Below are 26204 nucleotides of genomic sequence, written 5' to 3' on the forward strand. Positions count from 1 at the left end.
TCCCATGTGAAACAAAGTTAAAACCCAACGCAACATGTAGCTGTAAGAATAGACATGTGTGATTTGGCAGTTGGCAAACGTTTGTATGTTTATGACGCATTTGAAACAAAAACGTCCTCTCATCAGGATGCATTTGGGCAATCTTCCAATCGCGCATGCGCAATACGTTATTATTGGCTGCATGTGCGAATTATTGCCGTACCAATATCAGGATATTCCGTGGGTATATTGTTTTTGACACCCCGTGGTTTAAAATGCCCTTAGAAGTCAAGTTTATACCGGTGATATGAAAATCTCTGCGGTTTAAGTTATAAAAAGGGTTAGGAACCGGTTAGAACAAGTTAAAACCTGTCGATGGATAAACTAAGACTGGTCTTCACAAACATGCCGAGAACGAAATTAGTCATATCTTGGCGTTTGCTTTGGGTGCGCAAACGAACATTTTAGGATTGCACTTAATTGGCTCAAAGGTTGTTGAATGATGATAAAATCTGTTTTGGTTTTATAGCAAAACCCGGAGCTAATTATGACAATAAAAATATGGACGGTGTGTACCGGTAACTGATAGAATTGCGTCTAAACGTAATCGTCAAAATAATATTTTCAGCTGCAGCGGGTGGGGATGGTAGTGTAAACCAGCTCGACCCCAACGACCCCAGAACCACCCCTTCCTTTGTAAAATCCTGGCTCCTTCACTGTTTACAGCGGCAATTACGAGATACATGTAATTACGATTGTAAGTACTTGTTTCGGAATTGTTTCATTTATTTATCTATTTTAACAAAACATTGATAAACAAAGAGCATGTCATTTAAATGCGGAATTTCAAGAGGGACATCATAATCCTCAAATATATAGTTCTATTTAGGGAATGAAGAAGAGAGCCACGATAAGTATATTGTCACGTAAACATCTGCAGTGGTTCTGGATAGGGAGGGGTACAAATTAAGGAGGGGTTATATGGAGAGGGGAAAGAGGGGTTATGGAGAGGGTAAGGAGGGGTTAGCCGGAGAGGGAAATGAGGGGTTAGGCAGAAGGGAAAAAGGGTTAGGGAGATGATAAGGAGGGGTTAGGGAGAGGGAAAAGAGGGGTTAGGGAGAAGGAGAGAGGGTTAGGGAGAGGGGACTAAAGGGGTTAGGGAGAGGGGAAAGGGGGGTTAGGGAGAGGATAAGCAGGGGTTATGGAGAGGGTAAGAAGGGGTAAGGAAGAGGGAAGAGAGTGGTTAGGGAGATGGAAAGAGGGTTAGGGAGAGGGGACTAAAGGGGTTAGGAAGAATGGAAAGAGGGGTTAGGGAGAGGAACTAGAAGGAATTAGGGAGGGGGGTTAGGGGTAAGGAGAGTGGAAGAGGGGTTAGGAAGAGGGAATGAGGGGTCAGGTAGAGGGGTTAGGGAGAGGGGAAAGAAGGGCTAGGGAGAGGGTAAGGAGGGGTAGGGAGAGGGGAAAAAAGGGTTAGGGAGAGGGGAAAGAGGGGTTAGAGAGATGGTAAGAATGGGTTGTAGAGAGGGAAAAGAATGGTTAGGGAGATGGAAAGGAAGGGGGAATGGTCTTTATATCCCCGCGAAATCCATTGTGCTGAAAAAGTTTATAGAATAGTCGGTAAATCAAGAAATGTTATTTTAATCGAATAATTACACATACACTTCATATACGTAATCAGACATTGAATGCAGTAATATAACTAATATATGTGTACAATGTCAAGTGTCGCAATACATTACATTCCCAAAGCAGGTATCTATCATTGCTTTGATTTTTTACTCTGATTTAACTATGCTTAAAATGTTTTCGTTTGTTTTGTCTCAAAGGGATGGCCCAAGGGGCGGGGAGGGGGGGATGGGTTAAGTTTTGACTCATGAAAGAGAACATTTCATAAACATCCTAGAGGAATTCACATTCATACCTCATCACATTCATATACATAACATTCATACATTCATACTTCTTCTCAACAGCAATATTCAAGTTGGAACGGAGTTTTGTAGCAAACGTGAACTTGAAGAAAACAGGTGGACCTGGACAGCGGGAAAACTGGACAATCCTTTCAAGGGTAGGACTATATTTTTTTGCCTGGTATGGCCTTTCTTAATATTGTGTTTGCATAGTTATAACTGCGGAGTTTATTGAATGCGATCAATTTCGTATACGAATCGGTATGCACGAATTCATCGGGGAAATTTACCTTATGATGTAAACAAATTAAGAGTAAGTTCATAAATGTTTTAAAATGCAAGTATATGCATTCATAAACCCTTCCCACGAAAGGACACGAAAGGACAGAATCGTGAAGAACCAGATTGTACCACGGGAACATTTATGTTATACCACGCCCCTTTTTGCACTCTTCATTTTCCAAGGTGTATTAAGAGTAGACTATATTCTTTCCCAATTTTTTTGTCACGACTCCCTTCATACTTCCCCAGGCCCCCCACCCAAATTAAAACCCGGGCACTGGGCTGGTTACACCTTTCTCCCTCGCCCTCCCCTACCCTCCCCCCTTTCGTCAGGACTGTGGTGGGAGCCTGGGAAAACATCACGTGACGTGCAGATTAAGTAAACCTGCAAGAAATAGCTCTGATTCTTTTAAATTGTCTTACTCGAGTGCAGTCATATGTTATATAAGTGTTAAGGGTTATTATGTATGGCAGGTGGCATTCTGTGTACATTCGCCTCAATCGGAATGAATGTGCGGGTATTTTACCTCCATGGTGGTTTTCATAGATGGGTGGGGGTACATGTAAAGTGATCACACAAACCAAGAACTTGTAATGCAAAAACAAAGATGTTTTGAAGCGGCATATATACCACTAGAAGTATGTTAGTCTCCAGCGGCTTATGACCTTACCTTTAGGACCCTAGCTCTATGTGGTCCTTGGGTATGTTTCCGTTTTACTTGAGAAAGTTTAATTAAAATCAACTTGGAAAGTCACGAATCTGCGAATCGTGAGATACTGCAGATAATTAAAATATATATCAAAAATCACAAACAGTGGATTCTCATAAAATGGCACGAGCTACATGTAAGTCAAATCGTGGAGGTAAAAATTGTTGGCTACTCCAGGAGAGGTTATTCATTGATTAGTAACGGTTGACCTGGCATACTTTTGTAAGAAAAGTCTCCCAAGATGGAGCTCATGAGCACGAATACCAAATGACTTTCTATCCACTCTCAAACCCGGTCCCCTCATATCGAAACTTTAAAAGTGTGTGAAGACTCGCGCAAAAAGAAACGTCTAATGCCGGTAATCTGACCTAGTTTCGAATGAGGTGTAACAGAAGTGTTAGACACCACCATCGATCCCAGAAAATACGCACACAGCTTGCTACCGTCGGTAATTAGACACTAGTGTACAGTCAGTACATACAGCTGCGGTCAATACCCACAGTACAGTGTACAGACGATACAGCGTTGGAAATCTCAGGTCCAGCTAAAGATAACAAGGTATCACGTTTCATTACTGTCTGCATTTTGTAGCGACACGAACAAAACGTCACTTGCAAGCAACGGAAAGTTAACTTTTTCAGATGGCCGCACGCGGTTTGGGGCGAGTCTTCAATGCCTTTAACTGTATGATCATGACGGTATTACGCCAAATAAAGCAACACAAGTCCTTGTTAAAGGATAAAGATACTGCATAAGTTAAAGGTTCTACTGTGTAATGTTTACAGATCTTAGCCATAGGCCGAAAAAAAGCGTTTATAGGGACGCTAGGCCTAAGATTTCGTGCCCATAAGTCAACTGCCTTCTGTTTACTTTATACGTATACCTTTCCACATCATCGTGCATGTAGCTGGACGTTTTTAAACTTCAACTCGACTTTATACGAATAGACGCTCAATTACTATCTATTCATACATAGCGCCAACTATTTGTTATAGTTTGTTGCAGTTTTACCAACCTGTGGAACATCGCTCAAAATAAAATGAGTCACATGAATAAAACCTCCGGGAAGTTTTTGTTCAACAAACGAAGGTTGAATAGAGAGTACGGAATGCCATATGAATCACACATTTCCAAAATAATATAAGCATGTCCAATTTTATATGGGCATGCCCAAAATGATATAATTGTGTCGAATATCAATACCTTAATTCTATCGAATGATACCTTGGTTGACATGGCCGTATTATAATATTGCACTATATTTCAGTTTTTCAAGCGAATAATTCAGATGATATTAATATAAGACCATCATCTGTTAGTTTCCTTGTTAATATCCCTCCATAAAGTGAACAGTTCCATCCTATCTGAAGGTGCTGAAAGTATTCTTAATCTATACCAAATCCTCCACAGAGTTTTATTCAAAATATCGAAAAAGGGTCAGTTTCGATTTCATTTGGGCAGGGAATCCCGACAATCTTTAATAAACACTATTAAGGAGGAGGGGGGGGGGGGTTAAAAGCTATCCATATCGAGAGCTTTATCCATAGTATGAAATGTACGTGGGTAAGGCGCTACTGTAGTTAACACTTTGGCCAGTGGAAATACTCTTTTGTGGATATATTTGTCACCTCTTGGGAAAAGAACTTATTTTCCATTGTAATTTTAAAAATTAAGACGTAAACAATATTCCTAATACATTTATAAGACAGGTAGCCTAAGCCTGGAGTATGGTGGCATACGGTGAACCTATCTATTCGTTTGGACACCAGATTATTTGGTATAATTCGCAGATTCTTATTAACAAGAAAACAATATTCCATAAAGAATTGTTTGACAGGGAAGTGGCATATGTGGGGGACCTGCTCGATAGCAATGGTAACCCCTAAGATATGACCCGGTTTATCATAAGATACAACCTGCCAAAGAATCCCTTTCACTGTTTACTGGGGTCTAATCAAATGCAACCCAAGCAAACTGGAGGCAAACTAATTGTGCGTAGTTTGAAATAAGGCCTGATTTGAAATGTCAAGGACATCTTGCTGATCAGAGCTATAAAGGCCTCCTCTTTGTCCCAGTTTTGCTACTCTATTTTCTTTAAAAAAATTGCTTGTAGACCCACGGAGCTAAAGAAAATGGTTTACGCGTTCGAAAATATTTCAGACAGAGAATGGCAAAAAAATAGTCTCACTCTCTTTCACAAATTCTCACGAGCCCAAACTACAGTGCTTTCAATATAGATTCCTTCCCAGAATTTTACCAACAAACATGTTGCTTGTTTTAATGAGGAAGACGAATTCCCCGCACTGTACGTTTTGTTGTATTGAAGAGGAGATGCTAGAATAAAGTATTTATTGTGGATCTTTAGTTATTGTAGTGCGCGTGCGCGCTACAATATTGGCATTACTGGCCAAGTGAACGAGACCTATATGACTGGACTTTGAAACTTAAAGTTTCATATTATCTCTGTATATTTGCAGTTTCCGAGGCTAGCTGGGTAGCCAACTTATTCTGAGCCTGTCACGCCGCTCACAAGTGCCCTCGCTTTGTAGGTTCCTGCATGACTAAATTCCCCGGTGTGTTGTCCGCCCAAAATATAGCACCATGAACAACCGAAAAGTTCTTCCTTACACTGCAAGCACTCCACGCGACTACGATACTGCGCATTTGCAGGCAAATGCAGTTCTAGTTCAACTGCGAAATTTATTCTGAACGCAGAAGGTAGATTCTTATATAACAATTGTTATTCTATAAGAGAGATGTATTTTTTGGTTATGGGAATTTCCATTGTCACCCGTTAAATTTTCTTTTAATATATATGAAATACTATATTAATGTTTGTAAAGTAAAGAACGAAAAAAAACCCAATAGAGGATTTTTGTCTTCATAAATTTAAGTTCGCTGTTCAAGTGGAGAAGAATAATTGTTATAAACAGAGGAAACCCAAAAAACAAGGTGTACCTTATCCAGAACTGAGAAATGCATTTATCAATTGTGTTGAACTTTTCATTTAATTTAAGATGAAGTGGTTGATTTCGTTACGTTGTTAATATCTGTAACAGGGGCGTATCTAGGATTTTCTAACCCGGGGTGCGCGAATTACTATCTAAGCGGAGCGCCACCATTGGTTGGCGCGCAGCGTACAAGAAAATTTTGGGTTTTTATACCCTCCAGATCACCGGAAATGGCACTTCTCGGGCTTGAAATGACCAACCAGATGTACACTTTTGCATGAGAACCAAGAATTTCCCCCCATTTTTTTTTCATCCATAACTTCTTTGAAGATTGTCACCAGTCACACATCATGTTCGACCTCATCGCATCTCCTGTGGATCATTGCTTTTTGTAGGTGTTTTTACGTCGCGGCCCACAATACCCGTAAGCCCCACTTTTCAAGGTTTTAACTCCTATTATTTGTTCAGAATTTGAAAATTCACAATTCCCGTGAATAAATACACTTCAAAACATACCCATAATGTTGCACAAAATTTCATCTATGGACAACCAATATAGAAAAACCTCCTTCAACCCCTAACAGACCGGTCAAAATTGCACGAGTAGAGGGAAGTATGATGAAGAATGGTGGTCAGGGAATTTTCGAAACTTCAGACACAGTTAATTTATTGGTATACAAATATTAAAACCTCTTATAACGGCTACTATAAAACTTCGTTGAGGAAATGAAAACTACCATATATTTCCTCAGCCGAACACTACACACATCTACAGTTTGGAGGTTGTTGTTTCCGGAACGCCATTTTCATGCTCACTGATATGATGTCATATCTGTTGTTTCCTTAAAAAATTCGAATAATTGAAATGAGACTGAAATAAATATCTATTATCTGTTTATTATGTAATGCCCCACATTCTTGCTCCACCAGTGGCGTAACGATGAGCCTGGGGGGCTCCTGGCCCAAAGGGGCCCCCTATCAGGAGGTTCAAGCAAGGGCGTCCGCAGAAATGTTTACAAGGGGGGGGGGGTCCGTAGGTCATATAGGTGTAACATAGTACTTGGTACTATCTAAGCGGAGCGCCACCATCGGTTGGCGCGGAGCTTACGACGATTTTTTGGGCCAAAAAATACTCCTAGATCGTCGGAAAAGACACCTCCCGTTCAAGTTGCATTTACACATCGGTTATTTTGAGATCTGATGTCTTAGGATTTGACTTTCAATAATTTCAGTAATGCATTATGTCCGTATGCAATGAACATAACTAGAGAGCTGTTAGTTGGGGGAAATCATTGAAATGTCATATGCTTAACTATTTTTCTTATATTTTTTTTGGATTTTCCAGGACGGGGGGGGGGGGGGGAATAATTGAGACTTCTGTACAAATACAGTAATCAAACCTAAGCATAGGCCTAATTTCGACTGAAACTTTGTTTCCATCTAAGCCTAATTTCCTGTGCTTTTTTACTTACCAGAAACACCGAAGGTATCTTTATTCTTACCTTTTATTATTATATTTATATGAAAGCCCTGTCTTCTTTTTCAAATGAACGCAGTTTCAAGTCTGTTGGGTTTGGGGTTATTGTTTTACAATTTTTCAAAAAAATTCCAAAAAAAGTCCCGATGTTGTGCTCAGTACAACATTGGCTGGAATTGGGTTTTAAATTATATACTTTGTTTTCATTATCATAATAAATAACACAACTAGCTCGATACAGACATTAATACCCAATGAGCCCATGATCATGATGTCCGTATTCCGTATCACGTGAAAATATGTATATTGTCTTGTTCAGTCTTGCATGAGTTTTTCTTTCACAGTTAAACGGGCCCTGCCTATCCAAAAATGTACCCCTTTTCTGTGCATCAGTATAGGGGGCCCTTTTGGTCGGGGCCACCGGCTCAGCACGGTCCGAGCCCATAGGAGTTACGCTATAATTTGCCCCACATTCTTTCATTTCCCGAAAGACGCACAGTTTCAAGTTCATTATACACTGAAGGCTTCGATTCTCTATTTGCCTTCAGTTTAGGGAAGATCTTGGGATTTTCATCCCTAGATATCGCTGGATATTGCTAGATATCCATACAGTAGAGTGCCCTTGGGATTTCTTGGATTTTTCGGGGCCTGATCTTGGGAAATTGAAAAGTCGGGAGTGATCACACTCCATGTAGGTCAGCGCACGACCTCTATAGACGTCACTAATACGCAACCCGATCACTTGTTATCGATGAAGTGGTGTGTTGCCGGATTTTTCTACTCCCTCCTTCCTCTCCTTTTTCTCTCTTTCTTCACTTTCTTTTCCCTTTCTTCCTCTCCTTCCTCCTCTTCTTCCCTCTCTTTTTTCCCTTTTTTCCTCCCCTCTTTTTCTTACCCGGGGGGCGCGCGCCCCCAACGCCCCCCGGATACGCGCCTGTGTAAAATGTAGGAAATTGAAATAAAACTGGAGGAAGAAGAAAAATATATACATGTTTGGGGAAATTAGAAAAATTCAAAAATACGACTTTTGCTATATTTTTTTAACTTGGCTGACCAAGAGTACAGCCTAAATATTCAAAGTAACGAATGGACATTTTCTGCAGGTTAATGTCTTATGCTTGATATTTACAACATAGCAATTGCATGAGTATACTGGAGGATATGCTGGGCAGGCGGACAGTGCATTGTGGGAAATGTACCGTTTGGTGATGCATTCTATTTCTATAGGCCTATTTCACACAAAAAATTGAAAAATAGTGAGAGAAGAAATAATATTTTTGTGCATTATATATATCGCATTTTGTTGATACGTTTTGAACAAAAGGTTTTGAAGGCCCAAACTGTACACATTTTTCGTTTTGACGTAGTTCTTTTACAGATTAATTAAATGTATAGGCGTATACTGTTTGACTTATGCTTTTTTTTTAATCAATAAAATATTAAAACAACCTGATGTGAATGGCAAACGAGGAACTCGAAAAAAAAAACAAATCTAGCCTACAAATGAAATTGGAAACATTTTCCAATTTCCGCCTCACTTTACCATAAGACGACACATTACATGATATGACATAAGTGCAGCCATTCGACTGGCAAGACCGGGAGGCTGCAGGAGTCAGTCTGAGAAGCTTTCGACCATTTTCGAAACATCATCAAAACGTGACCAGCTCTCTGGTTGCCGCCACATCCATGACGCGATCTACGTCACATGGCAACACGCATGATCAAATTGTCGTCTGGTAAAAGTGGCAAAACTGGTTTCTACCGCTAGTGAAAGGTGTAGTATATGAAGACAGGTAAATGATGGCACGAACGTAGGAAAATCTCTGCTAGCAACTGCATGCGTTTACGCATGCGCAGTGTCACGTATTATATGACGAATTGACTCGAGTTTCCGGTCGAGTGATCAAGTCATTACGCAAACGCATTAAGTGGTACACGTAACTATGGAAACGTTCAGGTGCCCTCAAAATGTAATGATATTTCTGTAGGCAACATGTAGTATAGGAATATTTAACAAAATGATTAATTATGCAGATAATAGGTAATAATAACAATTTGCAACAAAATGAAAAAATCCCATAAGTGAGCAATTCAACATGTTACTGCGAGATTACAATATGATTATTTGTCAAGTGTGCTCAATTAAAAAAAATTGCAGCAAAATCAAACAAAATTGACCACTTCACATATTTTCGCCAATTCAACATATTTGCAAAAAAAATTAAAAATGCTGAAGTACGCTCAGAAAAGTTATCATTTCGACAATTTGCAGTATTATAATAAATTTATCACTTAATTACAATCTCGTCATGCAATTTAACAATTTGTCAAGAAAATGTAATTAATATCCCATGAGAATGTCATCTTTTCAACGATTTAGTAGTAAAATGATGCATTGCAGTAAAATTGCAGAGTAATTTCTTAACATGCACAAAACTAAACCAAAGTGCAACTTACATAACTTAAATTACTGATTACTACTCTTCGAGATGCTATTAAACCACTCTTTATACCTACTTCGTTTCATACCCTACATTTATTGTAAAATCAAGTGTTATAGTCGAGTAGTTAGTTAATCCTAGCACTGGGGCACTGAGAGAAGGCGGGTTCTGACTTAATCTGCTTAATCATGGTTTTTATTATACTTGTAGAAGTCCTTGGTTTATCCATCTAAATTGGTCCGCTCCCAAAGTAGTGAAGGAAAGGCCAACAAAATGAAAACAAACTGTAAATTGGAGAGCCGTTTCGACGTAAAACGTTTCCCCTGTGCATGTAATGTTGGCTTTTCCAACATGTTTATATGGTTGCCTATATAGCCTCGTAATGTATAGGTGCCTCTTGGGCTGATATTATATTATAATGATGTATCATTATTACTATTCTCTATTTCAGAATATTTCTCCAGAAGTGTATAGTTATGTAATGCCACAACTGTTGAGTAGAATCTTTATCTTATCTTTTATTGCGATGTTTTCAATATATGTTTTACATATCTATATATGTCTTCATACATAGGGTGACATCAACAAAACAATATTAATATTAAATTAAAGACACATAACACAGAGATACATTTTTTTAATTTTGCAGGGGGGAAATGGTGTAGGCCAGCCATATACATACTACCGTATACGACATATTCAGACTGGTATAGACATGCCCTATCAAACCAGTGCCAATAACAAGTATACCTTAATTGCAGGATTTGTGTAGATTTTTGTTGTTGTTTATTTTTGGTTTCTAGTCTCTTCCAGGACAACGCAGTTCACTGTGTAGAATAATTCAGTACTTAATCTTACTTTAAACGATCTTCGATGGGCTTTATCAAGCTACCGACCAAAGGCAAACAGCTGTACTCTAATCTCATAGATATCTCGTATAGACATGCCCTATTATTTCGATTTATTAACATTAAGATCACCAGCAACTGTGTTATGTATAGTAATATATAGGCCAATATACAATATTTCGGCTGATTTAGTACACAATGAAGATGATTATTTATACTTTTCTCATAATTGACAAAATGCACAGTAAACACCTCCTCTCCCCTTCACCCACCCACCCCACCCATTTCCCCGTACCTTCTAATCATTTTCTTCCGTTATGGTTGGTAGTGCTCGACCAGATCAGATTAAATATTAAGATTTGTTTTCATATTATAAACTAATACAAATTGAGTGTTTCAAATTGACACAACAGCTGTTTTGAATTCTATTGGCAACCGGGGTGGGTGGGGGGGGGTTGCAAATACGTGGGGGTGTTATTGCCCCCACCCGTAGCTACGCCACTACACGTATAATTTATGTATTATTTTTGTATAGATATATGCCTTAATAAGTGCTATTAGAAAAGCCAAACACACAAATCTCTTAGCCAATATTAATACACAGATAGAATGAATACACATGCATCGTAGAGTGTTTGTGTTTGTATAGTCCAGGATAAAGTTACCTTGTGTATACATATCCTGTATCCCGTTAATTTTCCTGGTTAAACTCTGGTGTGTGTGTGTATGTATTTTACCAGGGTGATGAAGGCTTTCTACGAAGTACAAAATCTTTCTCTAGTGCGCCATCTTGAATATCAGTAACGTATGACGTAGATGGGTCTTCCGTATGTTCCTCCTCGATCACAACACTCAACTGGACAACATCTGTGCTCATCGAGTCTCTAGACTCTAACGTTCTGTGGCCTCCTTGAGTGTTCGTCTTCACAGGGATGGCGACAATCACGATTAAAGCAAGCTGGTAGGCTAAGATGTTGAGGAAAAACACGTGACGTAACGCATTCGTGGTCACGTGGACTCCAACTGAAGATAAAAGAGTGAAAAGAGTCAAATTCAGTATATGTGTTTTATATGTATGTTTATGTTTTTAATATGTGTGTAGTTTCTTTCGCTTCTTTTCTGCGTGCGTGTGTGCGTGTGGGTTGGTCGGTGTGTATGTGTGTTACATTCAGGAACTAACGAACAAACAAATGAACAATGAATGAATGAATATGTGTATGTAATTTTCTATATCAAGACACAAAATATGCATTTTGATCAATGGATGAATCATTGAGTATGTGTATATTAATATTCAATATCAAGACACGAAATATGCATAGTTATCGCCAAGTGGGTCAGTAACATGATATATCAAGATTTGAATTACCATCGTATTTATAGACGATGACGTAATCAGACGTTTTAACTGGGGATGTGATTGGGATTAGGACGGAGGTGGGGGGGCTCAGTTTGTTAACATTTTTTTTGTTCTAAGCTTAAGCTGTATTCCATTTCATTCGGAGCTAATTAGGAGTGTTCACGCCAGATTGCCCCCCCCCCCTCCTTCCCGCTGGTGACGTCACTTGTTATAACGCGTCATCGAGATCTAACGATCGATTTTATACTCATTCTTCAACCAGTTATAATAGAATAGAATTATTTAGTTAAGTCAAAAGTGTAATAATGAATGAATAAATTTGCACCCCACCCGACAGTAGAAATCCAGTGAGATAGCCAATCCCTATCGCCACCATGGTGAATGTGATAGGTTGGATACGACGATGACTCGAACACATATTCCGAGAAACCGTAGAGAACGCAACTACAATGAAAATTCCTCGAACCCCGGCGCTTGCTGAAAAGACAATGATTTATTGAAATCGCTAAGACAATTAACCTTCGTACGTGAATTTATGAATAGGCCTAAAAGGAAAGTAAAATATTGTTGATATTTTTGGAGTAGAGGGTTGGGGTAACAATATTTCTTTTGTTGGTAAACTTAAAACACCGTCGGTCAATAGCCTTCGATGCATCAAAAGGTACCCTTCCCCTCAACCCCACCCCCGCCTGGAAATCTTGCATGCTAATATTACATTGGCGTCACGTGCAAATATTTTAAAAGCTGAACGGATGTTACAATTATTCCGTTCGCTGGATGTTTGACGAAAGTATACCAAATGGTTGATAATCGAGCATGATAGCTAGATACCTTATAGTTTGATTCAAGAGTGTTTCATACCATATACGTGGTAAATAACCTTCAACTTGGAAAGCCGATCAAAAGAACAAGAAAAAACCTTTTGTGTGAGATGATTAGTTGAAATTTTTGTCTCCCTCTTACATAATATTTAGTAGCACATAAATAATAAAATGAATGTGATTGTTGTCCAAGTCGACGTTATTATTGTGAGGAAACGACTCCCCAAACAGTTAAGACAAACCCTGTTACGTTTGTGAGACATCCTACGGTTTAAAAGTCATGTCAGGGAGCTGTCATTCTGTAAATCTCTGATGTTATATAGCGCCACTCGAATTTGCAACCGTTTATATATATACTTTCCCTTCGTTTGCCATTTAAAATTGTCAAGTTAGAATGTTAAAAGGTTTTGACACTGAAACTAATGCATACCGTTGAGTCACGATAAGAGGTTCAAATTATTTTAGATTAAGCATTTGGTAATCTATATTAAAATGAATGAAGAAAACATAACATGTAGCTCGATAATGTTATCTTTATACTTGATCAAGTCTTCAGCCTTGTGTGTGAAGAAACCAATAATCTGTGAAAGATCTAGCTTCCATATGGATCACATTGACTAATGAAGAGTGTTGGGTTTGCGTCTCCTTTAATGGCAGTGAAAACTCGCGCACAAAGAAACGTCTCATGCCGGTAATCTGACCTATAGTTTCGAATGAGGTGTAACAGAAGTGTTAGACACCACCATTGATCCCAGAAAATACACACACAGCTCGCTACCGTCGATAATTAGACACTGGTGTACAGTCAATACATGCAGCTACGGTCAATACCCACAGCACAGTGTACATAGCAGCGCTGGGCTAAGGTCCAGATAAAGATAACAAGGTATCACGTTTCATTACTGTCTTCATTTTGTAGCGACAAGAAGAAAACTTTTTTTTCTGAGGGCGACACGCGGTTTGGGGCGAGTCTTCAAGGCCTTTAAGTCTTCCACTCGGTTCTCAGCTTTTCGTAGTCCAAACACGTTTCTAGTAGACTATTATTAAATATCGCTGTATCAGAAGCAAGTTAAAATACTTTCTGAAATGCACTTTATTATTTGAAATCAATTTTTATTTCCTGGGTAAATCTATATCACTTACATCGGTATGATACTTTAGAATTAACATCGATTTTACCAAATTTATTAAAATCAACTTTTAACAAAAAAATCCTTTAAATATATTTGAAAAAAAAACATGATAGTTACATTACTATGTTTTTTCTCTATCTTTCGAATGAATACATACCGACTGTAGTTAACGGTACTGTAACCGCGATATCCGGTATCGTTAACTCTGAAAAACTGACTATGACGTAGAGTACACACTGAATGACGAAACAAGCAATCCTTTTAGACGGCAGGTCAACCCTGTCTGCCGTGAGAGCGATTAACAATTTAGCACCGATCTCCGACGCAATCCCAACGTTGCGTAGAAGATTAACAGAAGCAGTCGGACGGCTTACTTCCTCCCACAGTGTTTCCTTTAAAGTTAAAACAATCAATTAATCAATCAAATTAATACAGAAAAAGAGAGAAATAAAGAAGGATTAGTGAATTATTGAAGTCAGTCAGATAGTCTCTGAGCAAACTTTTCTGATCGACATAGACCACACCCTCGCCCCCCCCCCCCATCCCGCCCACCCCCGTCGACAATAAAAGCATGTACCCTCTCCAAGCCCCTTTCCCACCTTACAGAGGGCTTAATAAGATAACAACATATCATGCAGTTTATTTCCTATATTTCCACCCTTATACCTAATTATAGACCTCACTTATCGTCTAAACAAGCTTCAGAATGCACCATTTAATTTCATGGGGGTGGCTGGGTAATGACCCTCCCCCCACACCCCATAAATAGGAATCGCCTTCAGAGACCCCAGGGCCACTCCTTTTCATCCTTTGTAAAATCTTGCATCCGTCTCTGATTTGTATGTGCATTAGAATTGACCAAGCTACATAATTACCTGATCACGTGACTCTTACCATTCCAAACCAGTGGACGAACCACGTCATAGGGGGAAGTATAACGGATGCGAACAAGAGCAACGTATTACAATCGCTGCATGACAGCGTTTTCAACCGGCCGTTGGGGGGATTGGTACGAACAGAGGCTTTACTCCCATCGAGTGATAGATCGGAGCTACTCGCCCTTTGAAGTCTGGACTCATTGTCAGATCTTCCGCTATCTAACGTCACGCTTGTCGCCCAGGACCTGCGAGGTTTACGCTGTTGGAAACTTTGCCCCGCTGTTCCTTGCCGTCTTTCCTTGGGTGACATGAATATAGAGAAAGGCGCCAAAACAGCCAAATAGATACCAGCTGTGATTTGGAGTGGTGTACGCCAATAACCTGTACTCCTAAATTTAGCACTCATTTCTCCAGCTAGGAGATCTCCTGTAAAAACAAAGAAATAAAATAACTTGACATTTGTAACGACAAATATGTATATATATATGTAAATTAATGGTGCTCTATCATTGCTTGGAGTAAATAGTTTTTCAGCCTTTCCAATGTGTCATCGTGACATAACATCCATGTACACAAAACATACAACATAACAATATAACCATGCAAACTTGTCGAAAAAGTTCCCTTTCCACAAATCCTCTTTCCACATATAAATCAGATTTTATAAGAGCACATTTTATGCTTTTCTTAATTAAATATCACATTCTAACGACGCGAGAATCTCTGCATTGACGTACCTTCATGTAAAGTATACAGATTCTATTGAACTTGTTGAATCGAGAAATTGGGATCCCCCTCCAAGTACTCCTCCCCTTCCCAACCCCCCCCCCCCCTCCGAAGTAAGTATCTTGAAAAAGCCTTGGTGAGAGGAGTAAGTGACTACTTTTACCTGCTGCATGGTTTACAATTCAATCTCCTCTTTAGTTTTAATATTTCGCTTCAACGAATTTACTACTTTTCAGGTGTCGCCTGTCCGGTTATTTATATGTATATATGTATGTATATATATATATATATATATATATATCCAATATATATATATATACTAAAAATTTGCTTTTATAAATTCAGTTGTCACCCTTGAGGATTCCGGAACACGCTATATAAGTAAAAATCTTGCACGGGTTACAAATTTAAAATGACTACGTTTTTATACCCACTGGTGCCTCTTTACTTCCCCAAGGGATGACCGATTATTCGCAGGCACAAAGTTATGCTCTTAAGTTTGTATAATGAATACTCTGGCAAGCCACCAAAGCCCACCGATAAATTGATTTCACACTTCACATGAGTGAAACATATATTCTATATGGTGATAATAAACAGTGCGGCACGGGAAGCCGAATATATTAGCAACGGAAATATAAACAAGTTATAACTTTTATATTAATACATGTGTTCACGAAAATGTACCTGTCATATGAACAGGAGTACGAAATGTGATTGAAATCGATATATAGGCTAATATATATATATATATATATATATATATATATATATATATATATATATATATATATATATATAAATATATATATATATATAAATATATATATATATATATATATATATAAATATATATATATATATATAAATATATATATATATATATATATATATATATATATTATTTGGTGTTATATCGTAATTTGGGGCTAAAGTGATGTCTTTTAATACTGCAAAGAAGCTATAGAGTTGTTATTGGGTGCATTAAATATATATGATATATATCATCAAGATTTGATGTAAAGTAAAACACATTCACAGAAATTGTTGCCATTGGTAACTAACCTAGAGGTATCCCAATTGTCGCAATAGCCAACGGCTTGGTGAATTTATTCTTGGGAAAGTGTGTAGATAGCACGTATATAACGTTATGTAAGCAGAGGGTCAACGACAACGGAGAGAAACAGCTTATGACGATGAAATAGGAGATCTCGCTATGTAACAGGGACGCCACCACTAATAGAGTAGATGCCGTCGCGGAACCAATCAGTATGACAAATATTGGGTTCAGCCAATGTGAAATCAGTGCGGCTATCGGCGCACCGAGATAACAGACGGAAGTCTGTAGTGGTTGCACCCATTCTGCGAAAAAGAAAAACACATGTTTGGTTGTTCACTGTGTACATTTCAAGTGTTCTGTAATATTTTTGAACTGTTGGATATGAGCAGGAAAAGTATAATTGAAGAATACTGTGGTAATTAATTGGTATCAAAAGTGAGCTAATTGTAAACAGGCAAAACAAAAATATTAATTTAACCCTGACTTTCTCAATGATCTTATTACAATTTCGTTTCAAGTTGTTTTAGTTATTCGTGCTATTCTCGACATGAACGCTTGAAAAGCAGAATTTTGCCATAGGTAACCAATTTCTGACCAACCCAGATCTGCCAACCATGAGTAACATAATTACATTGCCACATAATTTACGTAAATAAAATACACCTATATATAGCAACGATGAAGCAGTTATGTATTAAATTATCAGCTTCGTCGTCGAACATGATATCGTATCATGATCATGACACACAACCTGGTCGCTTCTATTTTCTGCAAACAACTGCACAAATACGGCAATCCTGGTAGGCCAATTATCTCTAGTAATGGAACGGCGACTGCAAAAAAAAATTACAAATTCGTGGACCATGTCATCCAACCTCTTGTTTCAGCCCTTCTGTTGTCTATCATGTGAAGGACACTACGGATTTTATCCGGAAAATTAGGACAATAAAAAATCCCCCCCCCCCCCTTCCACTCTGTTAGTAACTTTGAATGTGTCTTCTTTATATACCAATTTTCCTAACGAAAAATGATATTTCGGCCTTCAAACCGAAACGTGATATGTATCTTTGATCATCTCTGGAGCTGACACAGAGAAAATTCCTCTTCTCTTTTTGTAAACGATATCATCACTTAGCCTAACACGTATTTCTAGTAGGAATATATTAACGCCAAGCCAGTTTGTATATTAGAATTGGATATAGTTGTTCTAACCCGTAATTGGCCAAGCTAATCGTTACCATCAAATTGTACCTGGGTGAGAAACTACTAGATACTTGAAAGAAAGTGAATTAGTTATGGTTTATATCATGTTAACAAACAGGGGAATCCTTGAACAAATTTCTTGTAACAAGACGTGGGTGATTTTTCACCTTCCGTAGTTTATGCATAAGTTGTGCTCCCTCTCATCATTTATAATTCATGGTAACTGATGATAGTTTAAAGTGTGATCTTAAGCCCCACGCAACGTATTGCGTTTGCCTGATGTTGTAGACATTAGGTCTTACGGAACTAATGGACGCCGAAAAGCGATATTTAAAGGGATTGGCCGGTGGCATAATTTAAATGCTTAAAACACACACGCACACAACGTGCGGAAGAAATTGCATCAGTTTATAAAACTTATCAAAACTAAAAAAAGGGGAGAGTGAAGGCAACCCAAAACTAGTATAATTTCATAAATTAATTATTGCTCCCTTAGTTGATAGGTTTATTGAATCTATCCATAGTTTGATGTGCAAATGAAAGACAAATACCCGTTTTACGTGATTGGCCAAAATACGTCATTTTGGTAATTGGCAACGCACCCTACTCTCCTAATACTTTGTATAACAAGCAGACTAATTACATGCGCTTGCAGCTTAATTAAAGTACAACTGATGAAAATATGCAGCTTCGTATTTCTCAACTAATTAAACTCTTTGCTCAGTGTTATACATGATATATATATGCAAATGTTTTTCTTTTATCCATAATCGGTTTAGGATTACAGTAAGCCTATAGCATATTCGGCCATCAACAATTGTAGCTGTGAAAACTCTCTCTTAAAGGGATTGCCCTGCAGACACTTACCGGGGTGGGCAGTGTTTCCGTCCGCAAGTGACATCGAAAATCGACAGGGGGATATTTACCTACATATATATATATATATATATATATATATGTATATATATATGTATATATGTATATAGGCCTATGTATATATATATATATATATTATTAGAGAAAACCAGAGAAATAAGATATGACTCATAATTGACAAATAAGGAGTAAGTTTTAGAAAATATATTGGAATTTTGGGTCCCCCTGGGACCATCGTCAGCAATACTTGGCAGTCGAATGATATGAAATATATATATGTATATATATATATATATATATGTATATATATATATATATAAATGAAAACGTAATGAGAAGGAAAATCCAGAACAGTGAAAAAACTTCCAGCCTCCACCGGGATTCGAACCCGGGCCTCCCGCTTTGTACATATGTACATATATATATATATATGTATATATATATATATATATATATATATATATATATATATATATATATATATATGAAATGTCAGGTGAAAACCTACGTGGAATATTATTAAACCCGAGGGACGTAAACTATTACTGTAACTATTATACATATTATATATATATATACATTAATTTTGTATCTATTGACATCAAAAGACTATAGGTCTTACCGTTGTTGATATATTCTTAAGAGAGAGATGCGAGAACGGAATCGAAATCTTGGAATGTCTTGATGACGTGTATATGTATTAATGAATGTTCAAAAACTCTAGAGCTCAACCAACAATGGATACTGTGTACCATCGAAGCATAACATTTCACACGACGACAACATTATGCAGAATTTCACTGACAACATTCCATCGTATTTCCATATTACTTTAAACTCTCTAAAGATCGAGGTGTGATAATGTTTCAAACACTTTCCCATAGCACTAGTGTGAAAGAAATGTTGACATTGCCAGACTGAGTAACGAGATATAAGGCGCTTCGTGAGAAATTGTGTCACAAGCAGCATGCTTTCAAACAAAAACAATTTTTTAAAGAAAGTTTTAAGAAATAAACACCACCATGTATACACTCCTTCAGATATGTGTTTCTCTAGGTCTTCTTACCGGTGATGTGGCCGAGTGGATAAAGGAGGTGGCATTTGAAGCAATGAGGCTTAGCAATCGGGAGTTTCCGGGTTAGATACCCCTGTCGGGTCATAGTAAGGTGGGTTTTTCATCCAAGAGCAATCTACGGTTTGCCCATCTGAAATGACTTACTAAATTGAAAAGATTCGAAATTTGATTTAAATTGTTGAACTGGAAGCCACCCGACGTGTAAGTTGTAATCCATAAGCTCTTGCGGGCTTCTCCCACATTTTTGGTCGCTTAAGCGTAGTAAAAATAAGTGCTTATTATTATTATTATTATTATAATTATTATGATTATTTACCCTTTATACACACTTATATATTGCTTGTTGGCGGAAGTGGTGAGATTTACGAGAGAACAGTTGCACAGTTTTATTTTATTTTTTGTTCTATCATCAGATCAGGGATTAAAATGATTTTCTAACCCTTTGGAAATATACTCAATTCAAATTTCACTTCACACTCCCCAAAACTGCACCTCAGTCTAGTCAAGACTATATGTGTCATGATCACGTACCTCGATTGCAATATAACTCTATTAAGAGGCCTCATGAATTTACGAGTAGTGTAGACGAGTATATATGATTCTCGCCTAAATTGTCATCCCACTTCACGTGAACTCTAACAAGCTATATATTTCTCCTCATGTAGAAGATGTTATCATTATATACCCGTTATTCCGTACGGCTATCAGATCACGTCTTTAAGTATGGAACGCGAAAAGGTCGTTGCTATACAAATCACGTTGTTAACGAATGTTACATGGTTGTTGCTACATTATTTACGCCGTTGTTAACGAATTTTATCCTTTCAGCGTTCCATAATTAATTAGGAGCATTGTCGTCAACGTTCTTGACAGAACGTCGGGAAACTGACTTCATCATTTCACATCATCTCATATAGATAAAGGAGTTTTTTACAGTTTAGTTTAGATTTTATGAATTTGTCTTGGTAACAAAAGAATGTTTGCTAACACTATATTATCACCTAGGCCGAGTGGGATAAAGGCGGTAGCAGTTGAAGAACAGTGAGGCTATAAGCAATAGGGAGGGTTCCGGGTGCGATCCCCGGCCGGGCCATAGTTAGGTGGGTTTTTTCATCCAAGAGCAATCTATCGTTTTCCCATCTGAGATGACTTTCTAAATTGTAAAGATTCCAAACTTGAGTTAAAATGTTGAATTGGAAGCCACCCGACGTGACCGTTAAATCCATTATATGTGGCCGCTTAAGCGTCGTACAAAGAACTAACTGATTATTAGATTGAATATTAGATTATTACAGAAGAAGATGTTTATTTTCTGGAAATGGAAATTAATTTATCTCTCCCAACCCCCACCCAACCCCATCCCATCCCAACCCATCGCATCCCCATAAAAAAAAAAAATGTAATGCAGACTTTAATTCGTAGAGTACTGTCAGCTACAAGCGAGCATTTCAACTGCGTTAATATTTCAGACAGATACAAGATAATAAAAGGATACTATAATGATACTTTGGAGAACTTCGCCATGCAGACGAATGAAATGAAAACCTCCCTGCTGTCAGGGCTGCTGGGCCATGCAGTCTGGTCTAGCTATATAATCTCATGTCAGGTTCTAAGCAAACAGACAGTTGTATTTATCTATAAACGAACAAGACATTGAGATGGCGGTTTCAACTGAAGCGCAGCGAGTGGGGAATAGGTTTTATTTTTCCTGTTAGTGTCGCATTTGTAATTGGAATGTCACATCTTTGGCTATGATGGCCCTCAAGTGTAACTTGAGCATGAAATCTCGTCAAAAGAAGATGGAGATTCAATATAACGTTTAGTGATGATTTCGATGTGTAATAATAACATATGCACTTTCCATTAATGTGACAATTTCTTGGATACAAAAAAAAAAATCACTTTAGCTTTATACTGAAGACATTAACACGGGCCAAGAGAAATGCATTTTGTGAAACTTCTAGTTGTTGATATTATTATGTTCCCACCTAAACATGGCTTTGTCTATGCGTCCTTGAAAGTTTAAAGGGAAACAAGGAAAATAATCCAACCAACCTCCTTAAACTGTTCTGGATTCTTCTTAAAGTATAAAAAAATGGCAGTTTTTGAGTTGTTTTTGTTTAGGTTTTAATAATATTCGAAACTAAGCTCTTATCAATTTAATGTTATTTCCTGCAACATTGAGGAAATATTGAATATACCCAATATAGGTATTAATGTACGTAATGGCGTATGCCTTAATGGGGACTACTGCGCATGCGTCAGTTCGACATACAGTGTGGCTGCTGCAGTTTTTAGTTAAATTTATAATACTTGATCAAGGAAGGTGTATATCTTTCCGAAACGTCGTGCAATAGTTTTAGAAGCAATCTTTTACCAATTTTACATCTCTATTATTGCCTTGTAGATTTGACGCGATCTGACTGTACTATTTCTTTTTAATAAATTATTTGAGATCGTTTTTTGTTTTTTTTTATAGTTTGCCGTGTGTCCTGTGCCTGTTTCATCTTTACCTGCTTTTTTTTTATCATTTCTTTCCATGTTGTATATTTTACTGAAATTAAGATTATTCTACGATAGCTTATCTATGCTGAACCAAAACGAATGGAAACCTTTACTAATCTTCTATGATGACGTAGACTGCCTTCAGAGATTACAATCTCCGAAACGATAAACGGCACACCTTTGACGCCCATGTCGAAGAGAGACTTTATTAAGTAATATATATATTATTATCTTAGACAAAGAAGGCCGAAAATGGGGAAGTATACAGTATCATGTCAAGATAAGTATACGTATATGGAGAGATGATGGAGATAGAAATGATGATATTTAATTCAGTGCAACAGATATGCTTTTATCTCTAAATCTTCCAAACCACTTAAAATACTGGCTATTTCGTTTATATTGTTCCCATTGCAACACACGCCTAACTCAGCCTATGAAGAGAGGAAGTTACATATTAACAATTAAATGGATATGCATTGAAATGGGATGGGCTCTTAGGTAACTTTTCACCTTTCAAAAAGGGCACCGATGCAATATTCAAAAATGTGAAAGGGCATCATTAGAGTTTTAATCCAGAGCGAGATGGAAAAAAAAAACTCTTAAGTCTTTTAGGCCTCTACGTTATATGCAGCTGCTTAATATTATTAGCTGTATTTCTGGTGAAGATATCGCGGGAGTTTCGAACAAATTTCTGAGCCCTGGTCAAGAAAATTAAGGAGGGCATGTCATAATTATGTACCATAAATGGGGAATGGCGGTCGTGGCCGGTTGTGTCTGACGCACTTGAAGGCATTCATGACAAGTGGTATAGGGGCATCGACGATAATTTGCGGTTTACTCGGGCCATGTCCTATATGGTATATAATGCTAAAATTAAGGCTTTTAATGACTAAAAGCTTTGATATGATTGAAAGTCAGAGTTGTGGTACTCGGAAAGTACTCGCACTCGCTGAATTGTACTCGAATGTTCAAGTACCGCCCTCGTACTAGTCAATTAGTACTCGGACTTAGATGCTAAAGTACTCGAACTTACACTCGATATAAAGTACTCGATACTCGGAAAGTGTACTCGCACAAACTGAATAGTACTCGAATGTTCAAGTACCGCCCTCGTGCTAGTCATGTAGTACTCGGACTCAGATGCTAAAGTACTCGAACTTACACTCGATATAAAGTACTCGATACTCGGAAAGTGTACTCGCACACGCTGAAAAGGACTTGAATGTTAAAGTACCGTACTCGCACTAGTCATTTAGTACTCGGACTCAGATGCTAAGGTATTCGAACTTACACTCGATTTAAAGTACTGGGTACTTGAGCAAAGCGAGTACATAACCAGAACGGACATGACATCTTTTGCGTTAAAAGTCAAATTTCACATTACTTTACATTCAGTACCTTGAGGCGGCATCATCAAGTCCAAAAATTTCGTTTTGCCACTTGCCCGCTGGAACAGCGGCATAACGTTGATAGGGGGAGTCCGGGCCCAGTATGTTAAGGGGGCCCGAGTATAAAACTAAGAAAAATGCATAGAGAGCAAGCGTTCAATGGTGACAGGTTCAAAATCGTCCTGAAATATGTGGGTACTGAATCTCATTGCGCTAGAAAGGTTAAGTTATAAAAGTATAATTTATCTATTTAACAAATGTCGTCGTTGAGTTAAACCTACAATAGTTGTATTACAGTACAACATTATATTGATTAAATTATCCTCATTCAAAAGGGGCCCACATTTAAAGGGGAAAAAAGGCCCAGTGAATCATGGTTGCTCGCCCCACTCGCTGTACATGAGCCTCATTCAATCATTGACCTCAAATAACTAATTGCTTCGCCCTTGTCCCAGAGGCGGCAGAGCCAGGTTCCAGCGGTGGGGGTGGGGTGGGGAGAGTTATGATAGTGGGGCCTTTTTTGCACCCACCTCTCTGTCTACCATATTATGACCGCAATGCTGTTTGTATGAAACGATATTTGAATGTAATATATAGCCTATACAGTAAAAAGGATGTTACTCAAGTGTTTCTTTTTTAATTTTGTTGTTTTTATTACTGTCTTGAGTTAAGTGAACATTTAATTTGAGTTGCTTTATAGTAGTAGTTTGCCAGACGTATATGTGCCTGTATGCTATAATGGAAAGTATATAGTGTGACCAGAGATTCGCTTAAGCAGCATGGGAGGGGGAGGGGTGATGGAGATTACCTTTGCACCTCTTCCGCGCTACAAAGAGCCCATGCTGATCGTAATTCACGGTAATGTGATTTACAAGGATGTCGATATTTGGATATAATCGAAAATTAGAAAATGAAACCACTATGAGATTTATTGTGAAAGTATTGAGGTCCCCTTGATATCAGTACGAGTAAAAGGTTCTGCTTAGTTTTTCAATACTTGGTATACCTAAACTAACCCGAGTACCATGCTAGTACAAGCGCGGACTCACTACAACCTAATACATATATACTAATACCAACAATAGTAAAAAAGAAAATCATGTGCGCAGAACTCACCAGGAGGAATAAAACTGGTGTTGGTCTCAGCCTGAATTTGCACAAGCAATAAATCAGTAACAAACATCGGCGTGGAAATCACAAATAGAATTAAAAGTCCAGCAGCCGTTACGAACCATCTCCAATGCCGCTCAAGCCACGAGGCTAGCCAACCTAAACTGTTGGTATTCCTGGTACCCATAATGTAGTTACTTGGCAAAGTTGACCGCTGATGTAGAAAAGATGGCACCGTTCAATAGTACCTCTGAATGTATATACTACATAACCCTCCTATCTCTCCGACGACGTTGACGCAATGAAATGAAAACCTACATAGCATTAGACGGCCGAGTTCTATGAAAGCATGTTTAGTCTTCTTATGCAATCTAATTTGATTTGGTATCGTAAAACGGATAACCCATAGTAGCCTGCCATACGCACCGTCAAATAACAGCGTTTCAACCGAAGACACATGTCTCTGATTTTCGTAATCGTTAGGGTAAATCTTGCCTCAACTCGTAAACAAACAAAAAACTCAACCGCGAGCAATAGCCTATACTTAATGTAATATGTGCTCTATGTCTGTATTGCTTTATATCAAATCGTTGAAATAACATATCATTAGACAGTGTAGGACCTTCCATATTCATGATTGAAGAATACATGAGTAAACATATACAAGCATAAAACTCGATGATGATAGTGAAAAGACTCAAAAGAAGGTCAGTCAGATATTTCGACCGTGGAGAGGAGACCATCGATTACTTTAATTGTTGTATGGTAGTTGTATATGTCGTGCTACTTCACCCCACCCCCCTACCCCGATGGGAGCGCACATCCCCGTTTTTCGAGGGCTGTCTCCTGCACTTATCGGGAGCCGTTTCGGGAGACCTTCCTTCTGGTGGCCGAAGGCACCCGTTTATCGGAGGCTGCCTACACGTACACACTATGGATTCTAGCGCTCCCGTTTGTACGAGACGTCACATTACCAAACCAACGATAGTTGCAAGACCTGCCAATGCATTTAATATCCAGAATATACTTTCCTCGTCACGGTCAAGCGGCACCCAAACAAAAGCGGGCATGTAAGATGTATCTAGAAGATACCATGCATCGGAGCCAAGGTCCTTCAAGATGAAAGAGATAGGAGATAAAAAAAACAATCAAAATCCTTATTGGAGACTTTTGTATTACTAAAAAAACAAAAAGAAACTTTTAGCAAACTGCGTATCCACTAGAGAGCCTGTGCGAGAGGATTTTAGCCTCTGAGTCTGAAGAACATCCTGCTATAGGATCGAAACGTCAGGCCAACTTATTTTTACACACTTTTATAATGTATATAAATCACGGGAAATGAAACATCCTATATATACAATTGATATATATATATACAATTGATATATATATATATATATATGTCCATAAATGTCCATTATTATTGTTAATGTTATTATTATTATTACTACTTTCAAACTTCTGT

At 38.1% G+C, this 26204-nt stretch overlaps 2 protein-coding genes across 3 annotated transcripts in view; one reads left to right on the top strand and one right to left on the bottom strand.

Moving 5' to 3' along the window:
* The window catches only part of LOC139967330 (transient receptor potential cation channel subfamily V member 5-like), a 66063-nt gene that overhangs the window by 14732 nt on the left and 25127 nt on the right, over window positions 1-26204 (top strand). Inside the window, exon 2 of the mRNA XM_071971011.1 lies at window positions 1953-2047. The gene's annotated coding sequence lies outside the window, so the exon portion shown is untranslated. The remainder of the gene's footprint in view (window positions 1-1952; window positions 2048-26204) is intronic.
* Window positions 11322-25095, bottom strand: LOC139967334 (uncharacterized). 2 transcript variants are annotated; one of them, XM_071971019.1, is made up of 6 exons: window positions 24746-25095; window positions 16585-16881; window positions 14810-15219; window positions 14073-14307; window positions 12292-12438; window positions 11322-11624 (listed from the first exon to the last, which is right to left on the bottom strand). In XM_071971019.1, the coding sequence occupies exons 1-6, from the start codon at window positions 24924-24926 to the stop codon at window positions 11335-11337; spliced, it is 1560 nt and encodes a 519-aa protein (XP_071827120.1). In that variant the 5' UTR covers window positions 24927-25095; the 3' UTR covers window positions 11322-11334. The 2 variants fall into 2 exon arrangements, with proteins under 2 accessions (XP_071827120.1, XP_071827121.1); XM_071971020.1 differs by lacking the exon at window positions 16585-16881.

Source organism: Apostichopus japonicus, chromosome 5 (genome assembly GCF_037975245.1).
Source record: "Apostichopus japonicus isolate 1M-3 chromosome 5, ASM3797524v1, whole genome shotgun sequence".
NCBI lineage: Eukaryota > Metazoa > Echinodermata > Holothuroidea > Aspidochirotida > Stichopodidae > Apostichopus > Apostichopus japonicus.